General features: G+C 40.7%; 1 protein-coding gene across 1 annotated transcript in view; it reads right to left on the bottom strand.

Moving 5' to 3' along the window:
- The window catches only part of LOC146784395 (gastrokine-1-like), a 61,006-nt gene that overhangs the window by 14,021 nt on the left and 33,208 nt on the right, over window positions 1-13,777 (bottom strand). The window contains exon 5 of the mRNA XM_085634558.1: window positions 3,157-3,280. Coding sequence (XP_085490684.1) covers window positions 3,157-3,280 — 124 coding nt within the window. The remainder of the gene's footprint in view (window positions 1-3,156; window positions 3,281-13,777) is intronic.

The following is a 13,777-nucleotide window of genomic DNA, read 5'->3' as shown; positions in this document are numbered from 1 at the left end:
TTTTAAATGTGTATGGAGATTGCTTATGGTGCCTGCAAGGTGACCATGTCTCTCCGCCCTCTCTCCAACCTCCTTGCACCTTTGATAGATCAAAAGTGCACGGAGATTGGCCATTTTCAGACCATTCCCTATCTGAATATTCATTTCAGAGTAAAAAATGATTTTATTTTAATTGACACGATTGTCTTTTGGAAGGGGTGGGGGGATTTTGTGTTTGCCATTTAAAATGAAAATATGTATGTAATAGACAATATGCAGTTTCACCAATATATATGCTGATATTTTAAGTCACAATGATTGTATTTGCTCGATATATATAATGATAGTTCCTGCTTAGTTGGGGATACCTATTGCTGATAATAAGTCCTTTGTGCCAGAGGGCACCTGCTGCTATACATATTATTTCAATAATCATGTAGAGGCATTACATAATTACAAAACAATTCATGATATGAATGAAGGGATTACATGGTCACTGATTGTAATACTGCAAAGAGTGACCACTATTGCAATCTTAATGGACGTGGTAACTATTGTATCTGTACTAATGATAGTTAGTAGAACGGGATGATTTTCATTGACCAGAAGAAGCTCTCGTCATAGAAAATGTTGGAGACACCTGCAATACATCACACAACTGAATACTTTTCCAACACCGTTTGAGAGTGTTTCTCCAAATCCCTCTTTATATTGCTGAATACATGAATAAAATGTGACAAGGCAGGTTGCCTAATCCATATCACAGCTTCTGCAGCATCAACGTATTTCCTACAAGCTTAAAATAATAAAACTTTGATATCAAGGTTCTATGTGGTTTATTGAAAATGGAGCGGCTGCTCAAATAATAACGTACCAACCAACGCATGAGAAGACTTTCAAAACTTCCACTTTACACATAAATCCTTTAGCATGACTTGGGTTTCCCCATTATACAGCCTAGCTTCTAATGCAAGGTAGACACATAGCCATATTCTCACAGGACAAACACTATCTGAGCCACAAAAACAGATTCTGGAAAAGGATCAATTGCTTCCAGGGCTGGAATTATATAACAAATTAAACCCAGTTTTAGTTTTTCGGAAATTCAAGCAAATGTATATTTTTTTGACATCCCGTTTTTTATGGAATATAAACAAGGCACGATGTGATTAGAACGTAACCAGAATAAGGGAATTAGGGAAGTATTCCTAAACAGCAAAGAGGATCTGAGTGTCATCAGTATGTATCTGAAAGCTCAGACCACGAGACACAAGAATCCCCATTAAATTGACCATGCAGGTATTGAATAGGACTAGTGTCAAGACTGATGTCAGGGGTAACCCCTTTTTCCAAGGTTTGCACTTTTTATATGTATTGACCTAGATGGATCTGTTGCTGGTGATATATGTTAAGATAATATGACCCAAACTGGAGCCTTACCACTCACTCCTAACTCATGTTTGTTAGGCGAGGAGCAGCCATGGTATCAATGACTGCTGAGCAGGATAAGGAAGGCTGTGCATAACCTGAGTCTCAGATCTCTAAATGGATGCTCCTTGATATTGAGCTCTATAGTTTTGATATCAAGATCTATGGTCTCTTTATTATAGGCTACCACATTATTTAGTGAACCATGGAGTTGCGTTTTTTACTTTTTTAGGTGCCAAAGTTTATCTAGCCTTATTTACATATTGTGTGAGCATTTTATAGAATTTCAACATTATAAATAATAAAATGTAGAAATGGAGGTATATGTTTGCTTGTGTTAATGTCTTTAAATGTATAATCTGCATTTAAGTACTCTGAGAATGTTGCATGGGATTGTGATTATCAAAGGAATGGAGCTATATAATGTAATGAATGCATCATCATCATCTACAACATTGGAATAATACCAGGTCCACCCATCGACCGGCAATATGTGTTGGGCATACCTAGCCAAAATAAATCTTAGCTCTAAAAGTATCATGCCATGGTATACACTTCATTGAATTTGATTTTAAAATTGCTCAGACTTTATTGCCCAAAATGTATTTGCCCAGTAGTTTAAGATCCTTTCAGAATTTCCTGAAAATCAATTAAAAACGTTATGTTGTATTGGAAAGGGCATTATACAACAATTAAAAAGTGCTGAAAGTTATAAGCTTTGCATAAAAACCATTAAATATTACTATTAAAGTAAAAAAAGACAATCAAATATCTTCTTTAAGGTTTAGCAGACAAATAATATAGTAGGGCGTTATTGCACATTGTGACTGTCAGTCAGTATTGCACTGCAAAGAACACAACTTCAAATTTCTCATTAGAAGAATCACCTGACATTGATTTCTGTCACACTTGCAATTATGTGCTCGAAACCATGGCAGAGTGAGCCGGACTTTGCTAGAACAGAATAATTTTTCACGCTGCACTGAACCACCAGCCAGCTGCATGACCGACTCAAGTAATTGTCAGGAAGCAGGACTAGAGGTACTACTCCAGTCAGTGTGGTTATGGTCACGGAAGCGGTCCTGCAAATCAGCTCACACTGGGTCCTTTTCATCAGGGAGGAACAGCTTTGTCTGAGCTGAGACAATACGCATGGTGGACATGCTCTATGGCAATAGGCTAGCAATGGACTATGATTCTCAGCAAGCCACAAATTCTCACATATGCTAGGGAGAGGGAAGCCATCTTGGATTTTCCAGTATAACATTAAACATGAATGCAAACTATTTTCTTGAACATTTATCTGACCTCTTAAGACTGAGGGTTGCATATTTTGCGATGGGGTGCCTGTGACGAAATAAGTATTCTTAAAATGGACTGTATACTTATCTATACATGAATGTCATGTACACATTATATAGGAATGCCATAGCACAAGATGTCAAGTAGAAACTATAACTCATCTATCCCAAGATAGAGTACAGTGAAGAATCTTGAAGTACTTATTCAAAATATAGGAAGAAGTGCTGGAAGTCACATATCTTTGAGATAACTAGTTTTCATATGTTTAGTTTTCAATAAAGATCAATTTCATATTAAAGTGCAATGAGTTGTTTACACTGTTTATACAAACTGACATCACTGCCTCTATAGATCCCCAACCATTCCTAGACAAAGCATTATAAAATGGTAAGGCAATAAACAAAGTCCTTAAGCCCACAAGCTGTAACAAATGAACACCAAACTCACCGCCAGTCTCCACTGCTGGGAATGTCTGGATTCCGTTGCACAAAGCTTCAATATTCTTCCCAAAAATGGCCAGATTCTTGACAGGGGTTTGCCAGACAGAGTATTTCAGGTGCTGAGAAATAGGCTGGCCAGAGGGAAACAGATGAACAGATATTGCTGCTGTAAAGGGCCACCAGGCACACTGAATTCACCCATTGAAGTTCAAAACTCTTTCCCCATTGAAATAGTCAGATACTGTTGTATTTCAAATATTATCCCACAAACATATCACAGCCAGAATATTGACCACCAAACTATCATGAAGCTATGTGTATATAGGTTAATATAGATTTACTATTCATTACTCCACTTCAATATACATTGAAGATATTAAAGATATTTATAGTGTCAAGGTACATATATTGTGGGGTATGCACAGTAGTTTCTATCTATCTATCTATCTATCTATCTATCTATCTATCTATCTATCTATCTATCTATCTATCTATCTATCTATCTATCTATCTATCTATCTATCTATCTATCTATCTATCTATCTATCTATCTATCTATCTATCTATCTATCTATCTATCTATCTATCTATCTATCTATCCATCTATCCATCTATCCATCTATCTATCTATGCATCTATCTATCTATCTATCTATCTATCTATCTATCTATCTATCTATCTATCTATCTATCTATCTATCTATCTATCTATCTATCTATCTATCTATCTATCTATCTATCTATCTATCTATCTATCTATCTATCTATCTATCTATCTATCTATCTATCCTATCCATCTATCTAAATATATGTATACATATGTATATATACATACATTTGTTTGTATGTATATATATATATATGTGTGTGTGTGTGCGTGTGTGTGTGTAGACACAGAGGTTAAATAGATGTTACTGTTGAGGGAAAATGTCAGTTAAAACATAACATTTTAAACTAATAAAACCACCGAAATTCACTAGTAACAATTAGTAACTATAAGTAATTATAACATGTGCCCTAAGGTAACAACAATTCATGCCCCCTTTTTTATCCTTGTACCATGATAGGGGACTGAGTTCTGAATCCTAAAATGGCTACTGCAACAGCTTTGTTGATGTTGTGGCAGCCATTCAGATCTTATCTTTTAATCTGTCAGGTCTGTGGATCCTATATATACATACCATTTGAAACTTAATTTCTCAAAAACTACTGAACAGTTTACACCAAATCACACTAAACACGTTTTCTGGATCAATAGTGTAGTTCTGTTCAGCTGTTTTTGCAGTATCTCTGTTTAATTTTCCCTAGACAAATTGCTTGAGGAAAATGCGTTTGGGGACCCACCCACTTTTATTCGACCCCTGCTTGATGGACGACTGAGAAACTTTCCAAAAATCAGCTCAGGTGGATGAGACTTTTTACAAAAATCTTTTTCAGGAATATTCATCAAACAGCACCAAATTCATTAGCAAACCCCAAAATCTATTATTTAACTATAATTTCCTAGTGGCAACCACCAGTGGGATATATAAATATAGGAGAGGAGTTGATCTAACGGCTACGGTGGTCGACCTCAAATCTGGAGAACTGGGTTTGAGTCTCGGCAATGACTCTGAACACCCTGTGATTCTGGGCAAATCACTTAATCTCTACGTGCCTAACAAAAATGAATGTTTCCTCATACAATGCAACTGGTTCTATGTAAAGCACTCTGATACCCGATTCCGGTCAAGTTCGCGCTCTATAAATCTCTGTAAAAAAAAAAAAATTATATATGTATATCTGTATATATATATTTGACTTCAGCAGTCTATTACAGTGGATTGCTTCCATGAGCCTGATCAAAGGTGATGAAAGCTTGTTGGAGTCCACTGCCACCCTATAAATTACATCATCATCCTCTCCACTGAAGAAAAACTTCAGGAAATGCACCAACACTATTTTATGTGTCACCTTCAATTATTTAGACACTGCCAAATTGATGCATTTAAGCTACTGCTGTTGCCTTTATTATATATATATATATATATATATATATATATATATATATATATATATACACTTAAAAAACCATAGGTTTCACACATGTTATAGTTAGGTGGATATTTCACTCGTAAAAAACCAATGAAATTCCCCCGTTATAGTTACTTCAGATAACTATAACTCGCGCGCCCGCAATCCTCTGCTCATGACGTCACATATTACATCACTCATGACATGGTCAGTGGCATCACTCTTGACATCACTGATGACATCATCCTTATGATAGAGTGGCGGTCGCGCGTGTTATAGTTATCTGAAGTAACTATATCGGGGGAATTTCATTGGTTTTTTACGAGTGAAATATCCATCTAACTATAACATGTGTGAAACCTATGGTTTTTTAAGTGAATTTGCAAGGTTTTTTAAATGCTAATTCCTAACTATAACGTGTGTGAAACCTATGGTTTTTCAGTGAATTTGTATGGTTTTTTAAATGCTAAGTTATGTATGTATTATTATTTTTTTTATATATTTATTTTTCAATAAACTACATATGTATTTCTTTTTTAGTTTTTTTATGGTTTTTCACCGTGCGCGCACGGTGCGCGCACCCCTGCGATTTAAAAAAAAAAAAATGTAAATGTTTTTTTCTGCCTTCGGGGTCCTTCAGGGACCCCCTGACAAAGGCTAGGGGGTCAGGAACTCCTCTACCCTGCCCCCTTTTCACGTTCGCCACCTTCCTTTTCCACTCTCGCACTGAAAACAAACAAAATGGCGGCCGACACTTCCTGATTTCGACCGATTCGAACGTTGACTGACATGTAACAACCAATCAGAATTACGCTCGCGCACGACAGGGTGCGCGCACGGTGCGCGGCTATAGATATGTATGTGCTTTTTACTGCAATTTTCTCTGGAAATACTGAACAGATTGACTCCATATATGCAAAAGGCACTTCCCTGACCTGAGGACTACCTCTCTGCCAAATTTCAAGTAATTCTGTTCAGCCGTTCGGGCTGTACCTTCGACTAAAGGTCCTATGGGAAAATGCATGGGGAAAATGCGTTTTGGGTCCCCCCTTTTTTCTCGGCCCCCGCTTGACGAATCCCCCCGAGACTTTCAGGGTAGGAGCTGAGCGGAGCGCCCCATTAGTTTTGAAAATTTCGCGAAGATTTGTCAACCGGCGCCAAAGTTATTCAAAATAGAATTTTGAGATATCCTATGGAAATACGGTCCTCACTATAACTATCTACTGGCGACAGCCAGTAGATAATATATATATATATATATATATATATATATATATTACACAGTGACATTGAGCAATTGACCAATGTATATTTATAGTTAAGTCTTTCAATAGGAAGAGTGCTTTTTGTTTTGCTAATAACTTTGGCATCATTTCACAAATCTTTGTTATCAATGATGTAATTTGAGATATCATCAGTGATGTCATAAATTATGTCATAGAACATGTAATTAGTGATGTAATCAGTGAAGTTATAAGCAGTGCATGGTGGGGTGCAAGTTATAGTTAGCTCGCTAACTATAACTGGTGAATTTCTTTTTTTTTAGTTTAAAAACATTAATGTCACCTAACTATAACGTTACTTTAACCTGTGTTTTTTTCAGTGAATTTCTTGTATTTATTTTAACTTAACGGAATGTTTAATTACCATACTTAATTCCAACTCCCCATCCAGCCGGGCCCTGTGGCCAAATCCCAGCATGCAGCCAGCTCCACGTTGCGCAGGGCCTTTGGTTGTGCATGATGGGGGTAATCCACAGGCCCTGTTGGCCATGCATGGTGTGGTTTGGTTACAAGGCCTGGCCGATGGCCAACCCCCACAAAGGCAGCCAACACCCCACTGCACAGGGCCTTCAGCAACGCACGGCAGAGAGTTGGCCACAGGGCCTGAACCTGGGGACCCCATCCCCCAGGGCCTTTTTTAAAAGGGGGGATATGTGGCCCTCCTCCCTGAACCAATCATGGCCCGAGGGACCTCATTCCCCAGGGCCATTACCAAAAATAAAGGGGAGGAGCTACACAACCCCTCTCCCTGAGCCTTGTTAGGGCAGGGGAGCCCATCCCCCAGGCCCACTCATTTCAATAAAGGGGAGGGGGGCCACACAGTCCCCTCCCTGAACCTTTTTAGGCCCTGCAGACCCACCCCCCCCCACAGGCCACTACTAAAAATAGTGGGGAGGGGGCCTATAAAGGCCCTGGGAAGCACAATCCCGGGGCTGAGATTACTTAAAGTGGGGAGGGGGCCACACAACCCCCTTCCCCTGTGGCCTTCATTTTGTAAAGGTAGAGGCCATGGTGCCCACCCTGGGCACCCACGATACTCTTCATGGAGGCCACAGGGGGATCCCCAAGGCCTACACTTCCCCAGCCAGCTCCCTGTATGCAGCAGGAGCTGGCATTTCTCCCACCTGCAGGGAGCAGCTACCAATGTTGTTCCCTCCGAGTGGGAGCAATATTTTCATCTGTTCACTGCATGCTTCAGTGCGGGCAGGAGGACAGATCAAAAGTTTGCTCCCAGTGGGTGGGAGCATACTTTGTGTTTGCTCCCGCGTGGCGGTAGTTTTGAAAATGCTCACGCCAAGCAAGAGCAAACACAGGTGTCCATGCCCACGCCAGTGCGTGCAGTTAAACTGTTATGTCTTAGGGGTGGGCTCTCTGGAGCATAGCTTGTGAGCCTGCCCCAGGGGATGGGGTTCCCAGGACCATCAAAGGCTCAAGGATGGTGGCTGCATGGACTCCCTCCCTTAAAGATATCAGCCATGGGGATGGGCTCCCCAGGGCCTTCAATGGTTTGCGGAGGAGGGCTGCGCTCACTCCCTTTACATTTTGTTACATTTCAGCCCCAGAGTTGGGCTTCCGAGGGCCTTCTGGGGCTCGGAGAGGGGGGCTTTGAGGCCCCCCTCCTGAATTTGTTACATTTCGGACCCGGGGATGGGAATTCCTAGGGAGCTCTGGAGGCTCAGGGAGAGGGCCAAGCAATCTCCCTCTCCTTTATGAATACAACCCAGGGGGTGGGCTCCCGGGGCATAAACTGACCTTCCTATAACTACCTAGTGGCGACTGCCACTAGGTAATTATATATATATATATATATATATATATATATATATTACCTACTGGCGGTCGCCAGTAGGTAGTTATAGTTAGGACCACGTTTCCATAGGAAATCCGCAACATTCTATTTTGAATAACTTTTGCGCCGGTCGACGAATCCTCGCGAATTTTTCAAAATAGGTGGGGCGCTACGCTCCGCTCCTACCCTGAAAGTCTCGGGGGGATTCGTCAAGCGGGGGCTGAGATAAAAGGGGGGTCCCAAAACGCGTTTTTCCCATGCATTTTTCCATAGGACCTTTAGACACAGCTACAGCCCGAACGGCTGAACAGAATTACTTGAAATTTGGCAGAGAGGTAGTCCTCAGGTCAAGGAAGTGCCTTTTGTAGGTTTGGTGTAAATCTGTTCAGTAGATTCTGAGAAAATAGCCTTTAAATCAATATATATATCTGAGCCAGCTTACGGTGCGCTTACGGTGCGCTTACCGTACGCGTACGGTGGCGTGCGCGAGCGCGATTCTGATTGGCTCTTAGATCTTAGTAAACATTCGAATCGGCCGAAACCAGGAAGCGGCGGCCGCCATTTTCTCTCTCGCACTGTGAGTGTGGATTTAAAAACAAAGGACAAAAACATGTACAGGGGCTGTTTGGACAGCTCCAAAGCACCTAGCCATTTTGAGGGAGTCCCCAAGATCCCCCAAGGCCAAAAACAGAATTTTTATTTTTTCGCAAATTTTGACGATTACGCTTACCGTATGCGTACGGTAAAAAAATATTTAAAAAAAAAATTATCCACACTCTCCCCACCCCGTGTACAAATGGTGCCCGAAGGGCACCATTTGCGCATGGCTTATAACAGATATGAAAAATTAAAATATTACCTTTCAAAACGAAGTGCATCATATGTCCTCCATGTGCGCACGGTGCGCGAAGTGCATCGTGCGTACATGGCCCATCTAGCGTAACGTGGGCACGCGGTGCGCGTAGCGCACCGCGTGCCCACCGGGCGTGCACGGCACTAACTGTGTAAAGTGGGCGCGCGGTGCGCGAAGCGCACCGCGTGCTCACTGTGCGCGCACGGTGCGCTTCGCGCACCATGCTCGCACGGAACGAACTGCGTTAAGTGGGCGCGCACGCCACGAATGGCGTAAAGTAACTTAGCATTTAAAAAACCGTACTAATTCACTGAAAAAACCATAGGTTTCACACACGTTATAGTTAGGAATTAGCATTTAAAAAACCTTGCAAATTCACTGAAAAAACCATAGGTTTCACACATGTTATAGTTAGCGGAAATTTTACTGATAAAAAACCAATGAAATTCCCCCGTTATAGTTAGTGCAGGCAACTATAACTCACGCGACCGCAATCTTCTGCTGATGACATATGTGTCTTTATGAAAAAAAAATATTTGTAATATATGTATAGCTAAAAATTTATGGAAGAAGACATGGGCAAATAAGTGTCTAAATACAGTATTAGCATCAGCAGAGGATTGCGGTCGCGTGAGTTATAGTTGCCTGCACTAACTATAACGGGGGAATTTCATTGGTTTTTTATCAGTAAAATTTCCGCTAACTATAACATGTGTGAAACCTATGGTTTTTTCAGTGAATATATATATATATATATGCGCTAAACTCCAATCACTGCAAGGCTTCCAGCTTTGAACAATAACGGAGGAGGGTCAACGGGTACGAGCAAGTTCAATTTATTGTTCTTCCCCTTGCACACTCACACTCGCCTGACGCGTTTCGATCCTCTAGGGATCTTGATCACATGACGCGCTGAGTGGTGCTTAATAGTTTTAAATAGGTTGTTTACAAATTTTCGTTTTTTTGTATTTTTAAAGTGACAAAGCACAAAAACATCTATTGAGTGTCAGCAACCATAGACATAGTAGACATACCAAAATCGTCACAATGTACACAGAAGAAACACGAAGGTTAAAACTAGTATATGTTTAAATAACATATGAAAATAGTTTTCCCATGGTTCTAAAATATAATACATTGGACAATTTAATAGCTGCCATTTTATGTGCAAATATGCAAATGATGGAAGATATAAACACGTAGAAAAAATTCTAAAAAGTTTTTCTAAAATTTCTCCATATCTAAATTGCAATTTGTCAATTATTAAATTTTTGTCACAAGTCCAGGTTTAAATACCAGGGCGTATCGTATACTTGACCCAATTGTATAGGATCAGTTGTGCTTATTGACATATATCCATCCGGTATTCGTTAACTTCTGGTTGCCTAAAGTGCATAATATACATAAGTGAAAAGTGCAATGTGCTGGTGTTAAAAACTCAACAATAATCCTAAAATACTCTAAAATTACCTATACTAAAACACCGTGAAAAAATCTAAAAATAGGGATTCCTGGGAGTGCAGCTAGTTAATCAGAAAATTTCTAAAAGATAGATTAGTTTTTATCATTTCTTAAATTTATACACTTTGGTGTAGTTCTACGGCAGATTGACCATCATAAAGGGGTTTCAAGGTTACATCAATATATTATCATGAACAATGCTATAGATATGTATATAAATCTTCAGTTTGATTCAGACCACCTGGGCATTTAGTGTCTAGATTTAAAATGTACCTGGTTTCGAGTTGGCGCAATGCCCGAACCCTATCACCTCCTCTCTTTTTGTTTTGGATACAATCAATAAGAAAGTATCTCAAAAGGGTGGGATCAGATTTATGGTATTCGGCAAAGTGACGCGCCACAGGGTAAGATTGATCCTGATTTTTAATCGCTCTAAGGTGCTGGAGTACACTTTTGTGGCCCTGTAATATCGTGCTTCCTACATAGCGAAGGTCACACGGGCACTCCAGCACATATACCACATGAGTCATCTTACAAGTTAGCGATTTCTTGATGGGAGTCTCTTCTGGATTGAAAGGGGTTTTGTAGGTGGTAGTATTGACACCATGTTGGCATGCCTTGCATGTCTTATATTTAAAAAAACCCAAACGTTGACTCAACCAGGTACCTTTGCCTACATCTTCCAAGTCATTGCATACCAAAGTATCCTTCATAGAAGGTGACCTACTGTAAGTTATAGTGGGCCTTTGAGGTAGTACATGTCCAATTACTGGATCGCCCAGTAAAATGGGCCAATTTCTATTGATGATTTGTTTAAACTTTTTACTTTGTTTGTTGTACCCGAAAATAAATCTAAACGCCCCATCATTTTCTTTCTTTTTGGTAGCTGACTTGCTTTGCTCATTTAAAAGTAATTCTCGACTGGCCTGATTACTCTTATCTATAGCATTAGTTACACATTTGATTGAATAACCTCGTGCTAAAAATCTATTCTTGCTGGATGCCTGTGCTATCTCCAAATCTCTCTTGTTGCTACATATTCTTTTCAATCGTATCATCTCTCCATATGGAATACTTTGGATGAGATGCTCCGGATGGGCACTGCTCGCATGAAGCACTGAGTTGCCCGCAGTCAGTTTCCTATGTAGTGTGGTATGCAACTGGTCATTACTTATGTATACTTCTACATCCAGGAAATTAACCGATGTGGTACTGGTTGAAGCAGTGAATTGGAGATTTAAGGTGTTAACATTCAAATTTTGGACAAACATCTCAGCATCACTCACCGAGCCATGCCATATTACGAAAAGGTCATCGATATATCTTAACCAACTTACAACATTCGTAGTCATGATACTTGGGAATTCCTTGATGAGGACCAGCTCCTCCCACCAACCCATATGTAGGCAGGCGTAGCTTGGTGAGAAGCTGGCCCCCATCGCCACTCCCCGTTGCTGTTGGTAAATGACATTCTCAAACATAAAAAGATTGTTGTACAGACAAAATTCCACCATGTTGATTAGCATAGTGTTATGTTGCTCACATTGCAGCCCTCTTTGGGAAAGATAATGGCCTAGCGCCCTAAGGCCATCTTGGTGCCTGATAGACGTATACAAAGAGGTGACATCAAGTGTCATTAACAGGTAGTCTTTTTGCCATACCACGTTACTGATTTTACCAAGGAAATCCCCCGTATCCCTCACATACGAAGGCAGTTCCTTCACAAATTCCTGGAGAAAATAGTCAACATAAATAGATGCGTGTTCTAACATGCTGTTGCATGCCGAGATGATGGGTCTACCAGGCGGCCTTGTTGGATTCTTATGAATTTTGGGGATGAAGTACATGATCGGTGTAACCGGGTGCTCATTCCTCAAATATTTGTACTCATCACTTGTTATTATATATGTGTATTTCCTTTACGCCTTCATGCGTACTGCCTTCCAATACTCCACGCGTCTCGAGGGTGAGCAGAAGAACAGCACCAACAACTCCTTCATGTGAGATAACTTGTTTATTTTTTAGAGTTAAGTCAGCCTCCATTCATCACGGGGCCATAACCAGCAAAGTGCAGGGGTGCATACAGACAGAAAAATGCCCTACGCGTTTCGGCTTGAGCCTTCTACTGGGATAACACATATCGTTCATAGCGCAACATTAGTCACACAATAGCAATGACAACAAGCTATGACAGTATTTTAATTTCGCCACTAGGCATACTGCGCTTGATGTATTTTGTGCGTTTGCGTTTATGTTTGTTTATTTACATTCAAAATGCTTTTTCGCCATATGTTTAATAATATTGAATGTGCACTTGAACTAACTTGATTTTTTGCACTTGCATTTGAAAGTCTGTTTTCTGAAATGTCAAAAGTACTAACTAAAGTGCATTCTGTTTTCTATGTCTATTAACTCACAGGAAGTGGTTTTAAGCCCACTCCCACTTCCGGGTCACTGTATGACTATTTGACAAAGACTGTGTTGTCGAAACGCGTCAAAGTCAATAAATACAAATTTTCTCACGAATTACAAATCCTGAGTGCGACTTCTTCTTATGCTGATGCAGCGTGAGGTGACTATAAAGTAATAGCGGGTCCAGCCCCCGCCTGTCAGCACCGACCCCGACTGGTGGATGAGATCGGAAGAGAGGCTGGACAATGCTTTGAACCTTTCCTTACCCGATTCCCACCGCCGCTTTCACTTAGGGGATTTTTTCTCCCGTTTGGAATTGCCATTGATGTTATACAGAGGAAGTCCTGGCTGGTAGCTGTTTAGAGCGGATTCACCCCAGGCTTGGAGGAACCCGGAATCGGCAGCTGCTCGCAACGGACCCCGGGGGTATTGCGGCTTCTTCGACGATAACAAGTAAAGGCAGGGGTACCTCTGTTCCAGACAAAACACAGTTGTGTTCTGTCTGTGACACGGAGGAAGATTTCTACACGTGATTTGAAGCGGTTACAGTAAAGGAGGCAAGATACGAAACTCTGGAACTCGAGCGCCAGGACAATGTGTGAGTCTATTCGCAGTAGATTAAGTGAAGCAAAAACATTGTTTACGGAAACAGATGGGGACAACCGAGGAGCGCCCACGCGATATCAGGGCGGTGAAGTCATTGGTGATAAAACCTTGTAGCAAGAGTTGAATAGACTCGAAAAACTTTGCAAGAAAGAAATTAACAGGAGCTGGAAGGTGATATCGCTTGATAACTATATCGAAGTAGGGCGGGTACC

The sequence above is a fragment of the Triturus cristatus genome, chromosome 11 (assembly GCF_964204655.1).
Source record: "Triturus cristatus chromosome 11, aTriCri1.1, whole genome shotgun sequence".
Lineage (NCBI taxonomy): Eukaryota > Metazoa > Chordata > Amphibia > Caudata > Salamandridae > Triturus > Triturus cristatus.
The sequence above is the reverse complement of the archived record's forward strand: the minus strand, read 5'-3'. Positions and strand labels throughout refer to the sequence as shown.